This window comes from Hemicordylus capensis, chromosome 3, assembly GCF_027244095.1.
Source record: "Hemicordylus capensis ecotype Gifberg chromosome 3, rHemCap1.1.pri, whole genome shotgun sequence".
Lineage (NCBI taxonomy): Eukaryota > Metazoa > Chordata > Lepidosauria > Squamata > Cordylidae > Hemicordylus > Hemicordylus capensis.
The window spans coordinates 185442479-185457022 of record NC_069659.1 but is presented as its reverse complement, the minus strand read 5'-3'; the positions used below and the strand labels follow the sequence as shown (position 1 = coordinate 185457022).

General features: G+C 40.7%; 1 protein-coding gene across 7 annotated transcripts in view; it reads left to right on the top strand.

The window, feature by feature from the left end:
* The window catches only part of ELF1 (E74 like ETS transcription factor 1), a 98714-nt gene that overhangs the window by 59790 nt on the left and 24380 nt on the right, over positions 1-14544 (top strand). For 5 of the 7 annotated variants that reach the window (XM_053307407.1, XM_053307411.1, XM_053307408.1 and 2 more), the window contains exon 2: positions 769-1054. In XM_053307407.1, the coding sequence (XP_053163382.1) occupies positions 983-1054 (72 nt within the window). In that variant the 5' untranslated portion in view covers positions 769-982. Of the gene's footprint in view, positions 1-768; positions 1055-4359; positions 4523-14544 lie in introns of those variants that run through there. The other 2 variants (XM_053307412.1, XM_053307413.1) reach the window with 2 other exon arrangements.

The following is a 14544-nucleotide window of genomic DNA, read 5'->3' as shown; positions in this document are numbered from 1 at the left end:
AATAGTATGTTTTTAAATACTACTGCTTAAACTTCTTAATAATCTTTTTATAGCAAGGCTACAATAGTGATAATATATATAACTTCCTCCTATGTTGATTTAGCTTAACCTGCTATATTGTGGGTTAGAGTCAGGGAGTTGATGAGTATGTTCCCCACACAGTATCACATTTCTAGTGCATTTCTGTTTATTGAGTTTCATAACTTTTTTTTTTTTTTGCATGTCTTATTTGCCATGACGTAGCCAGTGTTTCCTTCCTGCAGCTCACAAGCCGGTGTTAGAGATAAGAATATACTCGCCTTGCATTTGTAGACATTGAGAAAATGTCCAAATAGCTGCTCAGTTAAAGAGCAGTGGAGGGAGGGCCTCCCCCCCATCTTTAGAAGATTGCTTATCTATAGTGGGTGTGATGAGTGTGGTGAAATGAGACATTTGTTAAACATAGACACTTTGCTACGTGTAAGGAATAAAAGTCATGCTACAAAAAGCGGTAGCGTTTGATGTATCCAGTAGCTTGTTTTGACCACCTTGGAGTTTTGTGGGGTTTCAAGTTTTTTCCTTGGTATTTCTGGTAGCTGACAACTTTAAAAAAAAAATAGTGTGTTGCAAAAGGAGTAGACTTCAGAATTTGTAATAATTAATTTGTAGTTATCAGTATAATGCTTAAATAATGCTAGTAAACACCTGATAGAGAGATGGCAGACTTCATATCATCTGCGTTCATTTTATTATACTACTGCTGATTTAATTTTACTTTTGTCTTTTAAGGGAGTATTCAAGAAAGGCCGTTCTTAGTTCCTCTGTCTTGGTGAAGAATAAAATCCAGGAAAACTGATTGTACAAGAACTTTCCACAAAGGCACCTGACTGATTTCAAGGTCTTCTGCCCCACACAACTCGTTCTTGGTGATAACCTCTGTTCCTTTACAACGAAGAAGCTTTTTTTTCTTTCATGCAGAACTGAGACCTTGGAATGCTTTATTATGGCAGCAGTGGTACAACAGAATGACCTATTGTTTGAATTTGCCAGTAATGTCATGGAGGATGAGCAACAGGTAAGAGGAAAATAAAGTGAACATTGTTAGATTATTTCACTGCCTTATTTTTTTTAAAAAGATTGAAAACATTTCTTTTTTATTTGCTTTCCCTTTTGAACTCCTTTTTACCTCAAGGAAACCTACGCATGTTTTGAATCCCTTTCTGGTGCATGCATGTTTGTGAGCAATTTAATTAATGGGTTTCATGTTTTATGATAGCTAGAATCCCAAGATGTTTAATGCTTCAACTTCCCTGAGCAGTCAGAAGTTCAAGGAAGCCTTGAGCGTTGTTTTCCTTTGGAGGAGAGAGCAGTGGATATTTGCGGAGTCTGTAGTAATCTGTTTTGTTTGCAAATGTATGGACTGGGTGGGTGTTATGAGAGGGCAAATAAACAAGCTGGTGGCACCTGCTCCAGGGCAATATTGGTTCAGCATTGCAAAACCAAAATTGACAGCACCCTAAATGCCAAACTCCTTCTTTTTCCATCTCTTTATTGCACACTCTCTGATTAGGCAGTAGTGGTTTCAGCCCCCACCCCTGATAGGTGGATGTGATTTAAGATGCATTCCAGAGATCCTTATGATATAGGGCAGTAAGTTGCCCATGAACTAAGTATCTCTTGTGTCTGTGAGGCTTTGTGAAAGCCTCGATTTTGTATGATGCAGTAGTATGGCTGCACCAAACTAGAACATGTGACTGCTTTCTCCAGCTACACAGGTCATTGCAGTTTACAGTGCTGTCTGGAAAATGGTTACCTAAATCTTACTGGCACCTGTTGAACAATGCTCATAACATCACTGATGACAGGTGACATAGATTCCCCACCCCACTTGTGCATTGTTGTGGCACAGAATTCAGACTACATAGGACAGATGTGCACACAAGCTGAAACTTATTAGTCACAAGGAAAAGTGCCAGTTTCAATTGTGATTTTTAATTATTGGTCACTGCTTTAGAGACTTAAGTTGAAAAGCAGTCTATAAATATTAAATTTCTAACATCAGTTCTTCAGATTGTATTTTTTTATCTTGAGATTTTACCTGAACTTGTTGCTGATGTGAGTTTGAGGGGATGTGAGTTTGTAAGCTACAAGCTTACAAAGTGAGTTTGTGCTGATGTGAGTTTGAGGGGATGTTCCTCCAGAGAGTAGGCTATATACACTCTCTTGAGACTAAGCCCTCTTTTCATGTTCTTGAGTGGACATCCTCTATCTAGCCTTTTAAAAATACTGAAATAATTTTTTAAATTTTTTTTAAAGCATTCTTAAACCAAAGGCTCTTTCTACATCCTGTTCTGCATTAGCAAAACCACATTTATGACCATGGTCCCTCCAGGAAATGATAAACGAATGCCATCTTATCATGAAGAATCCGATCATATTTTTTGCCTCTTTTATAATCTTGCTGTGTTAGTGGATGCTAATTGTTAAAAAGAGATTGAAAAGAAAAGAGCAGTTCTGTTCCTATCCCTCCCATTCCTTCACCTTTGCATCTCCTAGCTGCAGTGTAGGACTAGGAGAATCTTGGTTTGACCATGAAGTATACTGGGTGACCTTGGGCCAGTCATTGTGTGTCAATCGTGTGTCCTTCACAGGAGTGTCCTTCATTGTGTGTCCTTCACAGGAGTGTTCAGTTGATAAAGGGAGGGCACATGATGCCACCCTGAGCTTCTTGGAGAAAGAGTAGGATAAATGCAGAAATACCTATAAATAGATCTACCTTACAGGACTGCTGAGGTAAAGATACTGAGATGTATGTAAAGTGCTTTGGACACTCAAAATAATGATATATAAAAAGTTAAATATTACTCTTTCAGATATGATAGATAAATGTGATGTAGTGGTTAGAGTGCTGGACTAGGACTGGGGAGACCAAAGTTCAAATCCCCATTCAGCCATGATACTTGCTGGGTGACTCTGGGCCAGTTACTTCTCTCTCAGCCTAACCTACTTCACAGGGTTGTTGTGAGGAGAAACTTAAGTATGTAGTACACCGCTCTGGGCTCCTTGGAGGAAGAGCTGGATATAAAATGTAAAAATAAAAATATAAATAAATAAATAAACAAACAAATAAGTGAGATAAAGGATAGGGCACTGCATCTGCTGCAGTGTTCAGTACTTCTAGTAGCAGGGAGGTGCGGGGCGGTCAAGGTGGTCTTTTCCAACACCCACTTGTGCCTCTTTGAGGACATATATGCACTTTGTTATGAAAGTCCTGGCCTTAGGTTAGTTATCTCTGACATTGCACAAGAAGTGCCATCTCTCCCCAATATCACCAGTTTCCTGAGAACCACCAGAATGTACATGTTAACCCACCCAAATGTTAATTGTTGTGGAACCTGCCATTGATGGTTTACTAGTCAATAGCAGCAGTCCATAACCCACTTCCTCTAAAGCAGACTTCTATGGGATTGCCATAGAGCCCGTGGGTTACAGATTGCAAGCCTGTGTTTATGAAAGCATCTTGGGAGTGAATTCTTTTGAAAGGCTGTAGATGTTTGTGTTGGATGCTACTCTTGCTAATTATGGTCTTGGCATTTTACGGAGCACCTTTAAGGGTTTGAAGAGCCTCGCATACATTATCTTAGGCCAGTACCATTACCCCCATGTGGCAGACTGCAGAGGCTGAGAGAGAATGGCTGGCTTAAAGTCAACTAATGAATTGGCAAAAATGGAATTTGTGCAGAGAACTTCTCAGCTCATACTCTTAGTTACTACATTTATTCTCTCAGCCGTTTGTTGTTAGCGTTAGGCAAAACAGTTGTCATGATCCATCCTGGTTCACCCGAGGAGGACCTGAGCGCAGAGATGGACTCAGATGAATCTATTGAGCAAGTCCCACTTGAGGACTCCTCTGAGCAGCCCCCTGAAGAGGAGGGTCCTCACGACCCAGAAGAGGGTGCCTTACCAGAGGCTGACCTGAGCTTGGAAGAGCCTGACAGGTCTGTAGGTCTCAGGGAAGACCGCCCCCCCCAGTACACAACCCTTCAATGGGGTCCACAGGAGATCCTCTAGATTAGAAGTGCAAGCCAGCCAGCCACCCTAACCAGGCTCTCACTGCCTTCCAACAATCCAGATCATGAAGCTCTCAGCCTGCTTGCTGCCATCGGAAAGCATGGGAGGAATTACAAGTGTGGCAGAGAAGCGCTCGCTTGGCAGCATGGTCAGGATTTTCACAGAAAGGTCACCTCGGAAGCAGGGATTCTACTCAAGGGCAAGGGAGAGGCCAGACCCACCTGCCAACACTAATGAGGCAGCACACAGCTTCAGATCCTCTGGTGTTATAAGCCTTTCAGAAGCAGTCCCTTGCTGCTGAAACAACAACTCACCTACCTGCTGCTTCTGGCTCTTAGAGCTGCTTCAGTCCTAGAACTCTGGAGACCCAAGTTACAACCCCTTGGTCTAGCTTCTGAGTTCTCCTGGAACTCTGCTCCCTAGGTCTGCTACCAAAAACAAAAACTTGATGCTGGTCTCCAGGACTTCAGTGGTAAGGAAGATTCTCTTTAGCCTTTGCTTTCTGGTAGTAGCATGACAACAGTATAACAGGCACCCCATTTCCCATCATTTCAGTGCTTTCTGGTCTGGCAGTGTATCCTCTTGTATAAACCCATCTTCTCTCCTTCTTGGTCTCAAATAATTGTTTCCTGTTTCTCAACACAACTTATCTTGTAAAATAGTCTAATATTAAAGTGACTAGCTCAGTTCTGGGTGAGGCAGGCCCTTGGGAGTTTTTCCCAGAGAATTCATGACAGCCTAGTGATTCCGAGAATGTAACTGCATAAACTGGTGAAGCAAGATTTATTTAAAGTTTACAGTAACTGAGGAGAAGGATGTTGAATGGAGTAAAATGCTCAGCTTAGTTTTTGCAGTGTTGTGTTATTTCAAGCTTGTAACTGTGACTGTTTCCTAGATGGTGTACAGATTTTTTTTTTTAAGGAAAGGATGATCAAGCTTTTCAAAAGAATACCCAAAGCTCTCCCAAGAATGTTGTAATGGCAATAAATATGGAAATGCTAAGTAACACAGAGAAGTAAACAGAAGCAAAATCCACACTCATATATTTGTTTTAAGTTTTCATCAGACCAAAGCGTTCTATGTTCAAAGAAGAGTACAGCACTACAAAACAATCCACTAGCTATGGTTGGCAGATCTTCTACATTGTTTGTTATATACAACCAAAGTGAAAACAAAAAATAGCTATGGCTTTTCAAGTGTCTTAGATAACTGTGTGGCTTTTAGTATTGAGTAAGTTGCCCGGCTCTGAGAACTCTACCTGTGCTGGGATTGCTGCTTAAAAAGAAAGGGAGTGGGGTCATCTTTTGTTTGGAATCTTGGCTGCATTGCTGCTAACTCAGTTAACTTATTTGAACAAGTTACATTCTCTTCCCAGAACTGCGTAGATGTTTTTGAATGCTAGTGGCTATCCTTTGCCTGGTTTGTATGCTTCACAGGAAAAAGATTGCATTAATAAATTGTAAGAAGATGCCAATTAAGAGAGAGGATAGTGACTGCCATCCAGATTCATCTTGTGCTTGTGGGAAAACACACATGCAGAGGAGGAAGGGTTGACTTTCGCTAGTCTTTTCTTCCATCTGCAGCGCACTGGGCCTCCTGCAAATACAGGTGAAACTCGAAAAATTAGAATATCGTGCAAAAGTTAATTAATTTCAGTAATGCAAATTAAAAGGTGAAACTGATATATGAGATAGACGCATTACATGCAAAGCGAGATAAGTCAAGCCTTAATTTGTTATAATTGTGATGATCATGGCGTACAGCTCATGAGAACCCCAAATCCACAATCCCAGAAAATTAGAATATTGTGAAAAGGTTCAACAGTCTAGGCTCCAGGTGTCCCACTCCAATCAGCTAATCAATCCATAACACCTGCAAAGGGTTCCTGAGCCTTTAAATGGTCTCTCAGTCTGGTTCATTAGGAATCACAATCATGGGAAAGACTGCTGACTTGACAGTTGTGCAGAAAACCATCATTGACACTCTCCATAAGGAGGGAAAGCCTCAAAAAGTAATTGCAAAAGAAGTTGGATGTTCCCAAAGTGCTGTATCAAAGCACATTAATAGAAAGTTATGTGGAAGGGGAAAGTGTGGAAGAAAAAGGTGCACAAGCAGCAGGGATGACCGCAGCCTGGAGAGGATTGTCAGGAAAAGGCCATTCAGAAGTGTTGGGGACTTTCACAAGGAGTGGACTGAGGCTGGAGTTAGTGCATCAAGAGCCACCACACACAGACGGATCCTGGACATGGGCTTCAAATGTCGTATTCGTCTTGTCAAGCCGCTCCTGAACAACAAACAGCGTCAGAAACGTCTTACCTGGGCTCAAGAAAAAAAGAACTGGTCTGTTGCTCAGTGGTCCAAAGTCCTCTTTTCTGATGAGAGCAACTTTTGCATCTCATTTGGAAACCAAGGACCCAGAGTCTGGAGGAAGAATGGAGAGGCACACAGTGCAAGATGCTTGAAGTCCAGTGTGAAGTTTCCACAGTCTGTGTTGATTTGGGGAGCCATGTCATCTGCTGGTGTTGGTCCACTGTGCTTCATTAAGTCCAGGGTCAACGCAGCCGTCTATCAGGAGATTTTGGAGCACTTCATGCTTCCTTCCGCAGACGAGCTGTATGGGGACGCTGACTTCATTTTCCAGCAGGACTTGGCACCTGCCCACACTGCCAAAAGTACCAAAACCTGGTTCAGTGACCATGGGATTACTGTGCTTGATTGGCCAGCAAACTCGCCTGACCTGAACCCCATAGAGAATCTATGGGGCATTGCCAAGAGAAGGATGAGAGACATGAGACCAAACAATGCAGAAGAGCTGAAGGCCGCTATTGAAGCATCCTGGTCTTCCATAACACCTCATCAGTGCCACAGGCTGATAGCATCCATGCCACGCTGCATTGAGGCAGTAATTGCTGCAAAAGGGGCCCAAACCAAGTACTGAATACATATGCATGCTTATACTTTTCAGAGGTCCGATATTGTTCTATTGACAATCCTTGTTTTATTGGTTTCATGTAATATTCTAATTTTCTGGGATTGTGGATTTGGGGTTCTCATGAGCTGTACGCCATGATCATCACAATTATAACAAATTAAGGCTTGACTTATCTCGCTTTGCATGTAATGCGTCTATCTCATATATCAGTTTCACCTTTTAATTTGCATTACTGAAATTAATGGACTTTTGCACGATATTCTAATTTTTCGAGTTTCACCTGTAGGTTCTCAAAAATCTTGCAACTCTCAGGAAGTGGGACTCTTTTTTTTTTTTTTGTAGGCTCAATGAACTGCAGAGAGCAGGGGAAATTGGTGAAAATCGCCCCTCCCCTGTTGGATTCACAGACTTTGTTTTGTTTTGTTACATGCAATGTTAGTCTGGATGTCCTTCACCGTTGGTAGGTAGAGTTAGTCTGGATGTCCTTCACCGTTGGTAGGTAGAGAAATTTTAGTCTCTGCTCATATATAGTTGTCTGCCTCAAATCTTTAGTGTGGTGTAGTGGTTAGAGTGTTGGACTCGGACCAGGAAGACCCGAGTTCAAATCCCTCATTCAGCCATCAAACTCACTGGGTGACTCTGGGCCAGTCACATATCTCTCAGGCTAACCTCACTCACAGGGTTGTTGTGAGGATAAATATACCCATGTATTGTACACTGCTCTGGAGGAAGAGTGGGAAATAAATGGAGGAAGAGTGGGAAATAAATGGAGGAAGAGTGGGAAATAAATGTAATAAATAAATAAATCTGTTTACATTTTGAGTAGCTGAGTTACTGAGTTGATTCTGCAAATAAATAGCCTGCATGACTTGAGCTGTGACATTCCAGAATCTTGGGTGCAGGCTTAACAGCATGCATATCACTTGAAAAGAGGCCTCTTTTACTTGCTGTATTTACCCAAATAGAAGGTGACTCTGAATGTACACACACACACACACACCCGTATTTAACAAGAAAGATCTGGGGCGGGGAAGAATCCTGTCTTGGATTCAGGTAAATATGTTATATATTACATAGTAGTTCTAATTCTCAACATTATAGCAAATTAAATTATAGCAATGGTATTGCAAATTCTAGAAGAAAAAAGCCAGAGCCATTAGATTAGTGCAAATATTGTTAATGGTTAACACTGATACTAAAATATATGCCTATGAACCCCACATAAAAATTGAAAACCAAAACTGATGTCCACATCATGATCTGTACAGTTCAGGAAAAATTAGAACATGCAGCCAGTTCCTATCATTGGCTTATTGAATGGATACAGACATTTGAGACTGTCTTTTCCTTTTCCTAATATTGTCTGTTCTGGTTCAATCTTTATACTTTTAAAATATATAAACTGCATTTTCTCTTTTAAAAAATCCACAGAGCAGCATTCACTAAAATGGCAAGCCAGGAGATAGACACATGTTAGTTTGCGGGTGTTTTTTTGTTCTTTTTAAAGCTGATTCCTGCAGTGCTAGAGTCACATTGCACAATGACCTAAGTCTGTAAGCAAAGCAAAAGCTTAATAAGAATAAGAATTATTATTATTTATTAATAAACTTTATTTGTTAGCTGCCCCATAACAAATTGTTCTCTGGGTGGCTCACAACAGCAGATTAAAACATAACATAAAAACTCAACACATTACAACAGATAAAAAAGGTGAAAATACAATACAAAACAACTTAAAAACTCATTTTAAAATTAGTTTAAATTAGATCAAATCTGGAAATCAGAATTTAAAAGGCCTGGGAGAACAACAATGTCTTTTCCTGGAGACTAAAAGAACAAAGTGATGAAGCCAGTCAATTTCATGCAAAATTAACCGTCAAAAGCCTGAGAAAATAAGGTCTTAACAAGCTACCTGCAGATTTCCAGAAGGAGAGAGTTCCATAACTTAGGTGTCATAATCAAGAAGGCAGTATTTCAAGCAAGATAGGACTCCTGTGAATGGGGCATCTTAACTAGGATATCTGTACTCTTCTTAAAACCTAGAGAGAGATATGGTCCATAGGAGTAGGCATGAAGCTCTGTTAAGCAGAACCCAACATGTAGGGCTTCCAAAGAAAAGCTCAGTCAATTAAATTGGGTTTAGAAACAAAATGGGAACATAAGAACAGCTCTGCATCCTGTTTCCCACAGTGGCCCACCAGTTGCCTCTGAGAAGCCCACAGGCAAGAGGTGAGGGCATGCCCTCTTTCCTGCTGTTGCTCCCCTGCAACTGGTATTTAGAGGCAACTTGCCTCTGAGGCTGGAAGTGGCCAGTAGTAACCAGACTTGTGGCCATTGATAGATTTGTTCTCCATGAATTTAACCCCCTTTTAAAGCCATCCAAGCTAGTGGCCATCACCACATCCCGTGGCAGATAATTCCATAGATTAATTATGCACTGTGTGAAAAAGTACTTCCTTTTGTTGGTCCTAAATTTCCTGGCCATCAGTTTCATGGGATGAGCCCTGGTTCTAGTGGTGTGAGAAAGGAAGAAAGGTTCTTCTCTGTACACTCTCTCTATTCGATGTATAATTTTATGCACCTCTATCAAAGCTGCTTTCAGTATTTGTAGGCTCTTTTAAAGCAAGATTCTTTCAGTAGCAGAAGAGGAAGTCTTAAATATGAAACTGTTCTAAAAAATCATATACATGAAGTATTATAGTCCATAAATTTTGGCTAGCTTTGATAGCCAGCTTCAAGAACCTTCAGAGTCCACCACTACTCTCCAGTTCCAAGTTTGGTAGTGGGGGAAGGAAATTGTCATAGTCTCTCTGAAGGTCAATGTAACATCATGGAAACTTCTACCCTCTCCCAGGTTTCAAGGGACATGAGTTCAAATCCCTGAAACTCATTGGCTGACTCTGAACAAGTCACTTAGCTCTTAACCTAACCTGCTACATACAGTGGCTGAGAGGATAAACATCTGGGCAAGCAAATGTATAACTTTTCGAAAGAGCAGTTCTTAAAACTTCATGAAAGGATATCCTAGCATAGCTAAGAATGTAAAGAAGCTAACTATAAAACAATATTCCTTTCCCCAGTAGAAATTACTTTCAATTTCTATTGCACTGTTCATTGAATCAGGAGGTAGCAACACAACCTGGCACTTAACTCAAAATTCAAATTTAATAAGGATCACTTAGAAATATCTGGAAAGACTATTTGTGAGGGTGCAGGTGCTAAGAAGATATTTTGCTAAGGAATATGAGGAGTACCCGTATTGGTTCTGTTATCTATATGCAAAATAAGTCATCCCTTTTCAGCAGGTGGACCTCTCTGTTGGAAAACATCCCTGCATGCCCTATAAACTATTAAGAATATTGACATATTTAAAAGAGACTTCTACAATAACCCTGCCAAATTTGGGGGTGCAGCAGCTGTATAATCTTGTGAATCAGTTCTAGAGACAAATGAGTTCTAGGAGCGCATTTTACAGCAAATTGTTGTCCTAAGCAATTCTGTGAATCCCTTATCTCAGGGAAGCTGAGAAAAACATATTCACACTGTTTTTATAATCTGTCATGATTTGAGGCAGTTCTGAATTTTTTCCTCTTATTAGCATGGTTAAATCTAGAATGCTGTTTTTCGGAGAAGTTTGTAGAGATGTTTTCTTTGTTAATGGAATAGTATCCTGTATCTCTTCCATCCCCTTCCCATTATTCAGAGGGGGTAGATGATTAGCAGGCCTTGACACATTTTCTTTGGATCTAGGAGCGAGTCCAAAAATTTACCAGCCAGAAAATAGACACTTAACAAAATTACTAGACTTAGTGATGAGCATTCTGGAGGAGGAGGATAAATGGGCTTCTCTTTATCCCCTTTACAAGTGACAGAACAGAAACAGGGTTGCCAGGGACAAATAAAGATTTTAATAAATTACTTCTGAATATCAAAGTCTAGGCACTGTATCTAAATTTGTAGGCGCCATGGTTCTCTGGTGCATGGGATTTGTCAAGCTCTGTCTTAAAGCACCCAGCACATAACCATTGGGCTCCTTAATGACCACAAACAGCCAGATCTTACTTTGAGTTTTCAGGTCTGGATCCCACTTTACAAGGTTCAAACTTTAGGGACATTCATTGGACCACTTACAAATGCCTACATTAGAGCTTGATTGTTAATGGAGAAATACACATTTGCTCCCTTCAGAATATATGTAATAGTGTGTCTTCATTATCTATCTATAATTCTTGGAATACTAGTTGGCTGAGTTGCAAAAGTATTTCAATCAGATGTATTATTTCCTAATGCCATGTTATAGAAAGAAGAATTAGCTTTGTACTGGGTTGAGGGGCAACCTAATTACAAGCATTAACATCATCATGAGCCTGTTCTAAAGCGCCAGATGCTTTGCAACATATAGCGATTAATTTCCCAGCCTCTTCTAAAGAACTTGAAGGCTCCCTGAGACTATTTAAATGAAGAATACAAACTTTTGTACATAGATTCAGTATCATTCTGAGCAGATTTGAGGAAATAGAACTTATTTTCATTTGCGTAGGCAGTTTACTTTCTTGGATCATGTGTTTGGGTTGCCTTGTTAAAACCAGTTCAGCTACAAAGCAGATGTTTGTTCAGACCCCCCCAAACCCCTAAATGCAGCTTAAACCACTTAAAATCTGTTTCTTCAAGAAGCTCAGAAGGGTCAAATCCAGACAGCAGAGTTGGGAGCCCCAAGATAACACACATGCAACAGCACAACTCTTCTAACAACTTGAGAGGTATGCTGCTTTTTGAAATCTGTTCCTTCAAGGACTCAGGTGGGCCAAATCCAGAAAGACAAAACAGGACTCTTCAAGCCAGTGAGCACAATAGCATAACTCTCCTCTCCAAATAGTCATAATTGACCTCTGCTCAAATAACACTGGCTGCCAGATAATTTCTAGGCAAAATACAAAGTGCTGGTTATTACCTATAAAGCCCTTAATGGTTTGGAGTCCATTGTATTTAAGAAAGCGCCTTCTTCTTCATGAGCACCACTGCCTCTTAAGATCAGCAGGGGAGGTCTGGTTGCGGTTGCCACCGGCTTGCTTGGTGGTGACCCAAAACCGGCCTTCTCAACGATTGCCCCAAGACTCTGGAACACACTCCCAAATTATATCAGAATCTCCTCATCTCTGGTTGTGTTTTAAACGACTTTTGAAAACATACCTGTTTTATCAGGTTTTTAGTTTATGATGTGTTAAGGTTTTATTGATGGTAATTTTAATTCGGTTTTACATGATGTTTAGGTTTTAGTTGTTTTGGATTAAATTGTAAACTGTCCGGAGATTTTATATAGGGCAGTATAAAAATACAGTAAATAAAATGAATAAGGCTCACAATAATGCAGGAAAATTCTGAGTTACAATTTAGCCCCCAAAGTCTTGATGCCCAATCGAAGAATTCTTAACATTTTGTATTGAATTTCTCTCTCTCTCTCTCTCTGTCTCTCTGAGAGTTAAGTCTACATTGTTTGATTTCTCCAGCAAGTGTATTTATAGCAGTCCTGCATTTTGATATTTAATGTTGTCAGTATGTTCTTCATTCCTTGTTTTACATGTAGCAAAGTCTCTGAGAGCATATTTCTCCCTGCTGACAGGGTTAATCATATGTTTTGTTTATGAGCGTAATATGAAGTAGCCACATGGAAAGTTACCCCTAGAAAGGCTTGATCCTGGCAGTAATAGCTAAGTTTTTATAACAGTTATGGAACTCTCAATCCATTTTCCTTGGTTCCTTGTATTTTATTAAAAAGCTACATATGCAGCAGTGAGCGTTTTGTACAACTATGTTTCTCTGTGCAGTATTCTGCAGGGGATGAGAAATGAAGGATGCTCTAGAAGGTGAGGAGAAAGCAAACCCCCTGCAAACAGAATGGCAGAAGGGGATCTCATTGACAGATCTGGAATTAGTCTGGTTGATATGGCATCATGTGATGTAAAGAGAGGCTTTGCTTTTCATCTGGGAGCTGTTGGAGGAATAGGCATTCTAAGACTAGGGAGAATCTTGTCAGCCAACACCCTAAAAGTTTAAACCAGCAGGCTGCACTGTAGATGTCCTTAGAGGTGCTTGTGAATTTACTGAATGGCTTAATATCTGTTGTTTGGGGTGACATTTGCATCTGTTTCACCTAGCTGCCAGTTTGTACACAGCCATCTGGCTAGTGCTGTCGCATTTGACTTCCTGTTTGAGGACACCTGCCTGATGGGAACTAGCTGGATGCTAGCTTTTAAAATACTTACAGCTGTCTTGTTTTTATTTAAAGCATGAGGTTTTGGGGTTGGAAATGAAATCTGAGTGAGCCTTCCTCATATTGCCTCTTGCTGAAATGAAATCATTTCATGAAAGTTGGGCAGGGGGGAGAAGTCTCATTAAAATGGGAAAACGTTCACACCTATAGGGGAAAGCTGATATAAACTCAGAATCAGATTAAGTTTATTATGGTCTGAGACCAGAAAACAAAAAAACAAAGGTAGAAAATGCAGAGTTACAAAAAAGTAGTTTACATAACATCCATTTACAATATTATGGGTACACTAAATCGGGTTCTCAACCAGATGATGTTGGACTACAACTCCCATCATCTCATCTAAGGCTATTGTGGCTGGGGATGATGGAAGCTGTAGTCCAACAATATCTTGGGGACCCAAGGTTGGGAACCTTGTGCTCAGAGACCATACTTCTCCGGGGAATCCAATTACAAATTTAACCATTGGACTCCCTGGAGCAAAATTTTGCAACATTAAGAGTAGTGTCCGTATTCAAGTCTGAAAGAAGAAGAGAGGTGTCAGACCTGCCTGGAAATGTCTTTAAAATTGGGGTGTTAAAAAGAAAACAAATGTCTCTATAAAATTGGAAATGAAATGTCACATGGTCGATAGTTTCAACCTCTCCCGTCTGGCAGAGACAAATCTGATCTCCATAAGGAATTCAGAGGTATCTCCCCTCCACTACAGCTGATGGCAGCACATTAAGCGGAGCTAAGGTGAAAGCTCTCTGGTACTTCGATGTTACAACATTGTAAAGATATTTTGCTGGAGAGAAATCTTTACTCAGGTTTCCAATCTCTAAACAACAGGAGGCCAGACTCCTGTCCCTTTACAAATTCATGTCCCAAGTGTGTTGTATATGGTCTCCTTTGCCTTAGAATAGCCCCGAGGCAGCAGGGCTGGGGGAGAGAGTCCACAACTGGAGTTCCTCCTCTAAACCTCTCCTCCAACCTGAATGGAGGCTGTCAACCAGGGTTAAATGGGCCGGTTTGAGCCAGAAATCGATCTTATTAAACCAGGCTCATGCCTGTAATGAGACTGACCCCAACGCCATACAGCTTTGGGGACACGGCGTGATACTCCAGTTAGCTTTCAAAAACGTTGACTGGATTACCTCCAGGGGGTGAAAATCCTTATAAACGCAGGTCTGTGATCCAGACAAAAGCTGAGCAACTACCTTACCCTGGAACACTCAAACCACAGAAGGAATAAATGCCCTTCCATCTGTAAAACAGAATCTGCTGCTACACTGCTTTAGCCTAGTCTCCGTGA